This window comes from Phaethon lepturus, unplaced genomic scaffold, assembly GCF_000687285.1.
Source record: "Phaethon lepturus isolate BGI_N335 unplaced genomic scaffold, ASM68728v1 scaffold27436, whole genome shotgun sequence".
Classification (NCBI taxonomy): Eukaryota; Metazoa; Chordata; class Aves; order Phaethontiformes; family Phaethontidae; genus Phaethon; species Phaethon lepturus.
The window spans coordinates 408-1,638 of record NW_010548682.1 but is presented as its reverse complement, the minus strand read 5'-3'; the positions used below and the strand labels follow the sequence as shown (position 1 = coordinate 1,638).

The 1,231-nt window shown below is 59.3% G+C and overlaps 1 protein-coding gene across 1 annotated transcript in view; it reads left to right on the top strand.

Moving 5' to 3' along the window:
- Positions 1 to 518: 518 nt before the first annotated feature.
- The window catches only part of LOC104623086 (gap junction beta-3 protein-like), an 886-nt gene continuing 173 nt past the window's right edge, over positions 519 to 1,231 (top strand). Inside the window, exons 1-2 of the mRNA XM_010290060.1 lie at positions 519 to 704; positions 740 to 1,231. Coding sequence (XP_010288362.1) covers positions 519 to 704; positions 740 to 1,231 — 678 coding nt within the window. The remainder of the gene's footprint in view (positions 705 to 739) is intronic.

Below are 1,231 nucleotides of genomic sequence, written 5' to 3'. Positions count from 1 at the left end.
GGCGGGGCCCCCCCCCCCCCCCACCGGAAGGGGCCTGCCAGCTTGTGGGGCTGGTGTCTACACAAGCCTTTGCGTTGCTGACGTGCCAAGCGCCCCGCGCAGCCGTCCCCGCCTGCCACCCAGCCACGGCCTTCCCCTGTTGATCCTGGCCCGCTCCAGGGGATTGCGCTGCCAATTTACACCAACGTGCGCAATCAGGCTGGGGACGTGGTGGCGGGCACTTGGCCGGGTGGCCCATCCCTTACAGCAAAGCCTCCATCAGAAGGAAGTGCAGAGAGGTTGAGTCACTCCTGACTCTCACCGGGAGAGCGCGGGGCTGGGCTTTACTGTGGAAAGTATGGGGGAACGTTCCCCCCACCCCAAATGAGTGTAACATGGTGGGGGAGAGAGTCTGGGAGATCAATGAGATTAAGTGCAGCGAGAGATGAGCTGCCCCGTTGCTGTCTCCTGTCACTCTTCATCTGCCACTTCTGCTGCTGTTTCTCCAGGTTGGGTGACTCTGGTCTCTGCCGGACGCCATGGATTGGAAAACGCTGCAGGCACTGCTCAGCGGGGTCAACAAGTACTCCACGGCCTTTGGCCGCATCTGGCTCTCCGTGGTCTTTGTCTTCCGCGTGCTGGTCTACGTGGTGGCAGCCGAGCGTGTGTGGGGAGATGAGCAGAAGGACTTTGACTGCAACACGCGGCAGCCCGGCCGCACCCACGTCTGCTATGACCACTTCTTTGCAACACGCGGCAGCCGGGCTGCACCAACGTCTGCTATGACCACTTCTTCCCCATCTCCCACATCCGCCTCTGGGCCCTGCAGCTCATCTTTGTCACTTGCCCTTCCCTCCTGGTCATCATGCATGTGGCCTACCGGGAGGACCGCGAGAAAAAGAACCGAGAGAAGAATGGAGAGAATTGCCCCAAGCTCTACAGTAACACGGGCAAGAAGCACGGCGGGCTGTGGTGGACCTACCTGCTCAGCCTCTTCTTCAAGCTTATCATAGAGATTCTGTTTCTCTACCTCCTCCACAAGATGTGGGACAGCTTCGACTTGCCAAGGCTGGTCAAGTGCTCCAATATAGACCCCTGCCCCAACACTGTGGACTGCTACATCGCTCGGCCAACCGAGAAGAGAGTCTTCACCTATTTCATGGTTGGAGCCTCCTCCATCTGCATCGTCCTCACTGTCTGTGAGATCTTCTACCTCATCTTCAAGCGGGTTGTCCGAAGTGCGCGGAAGTGG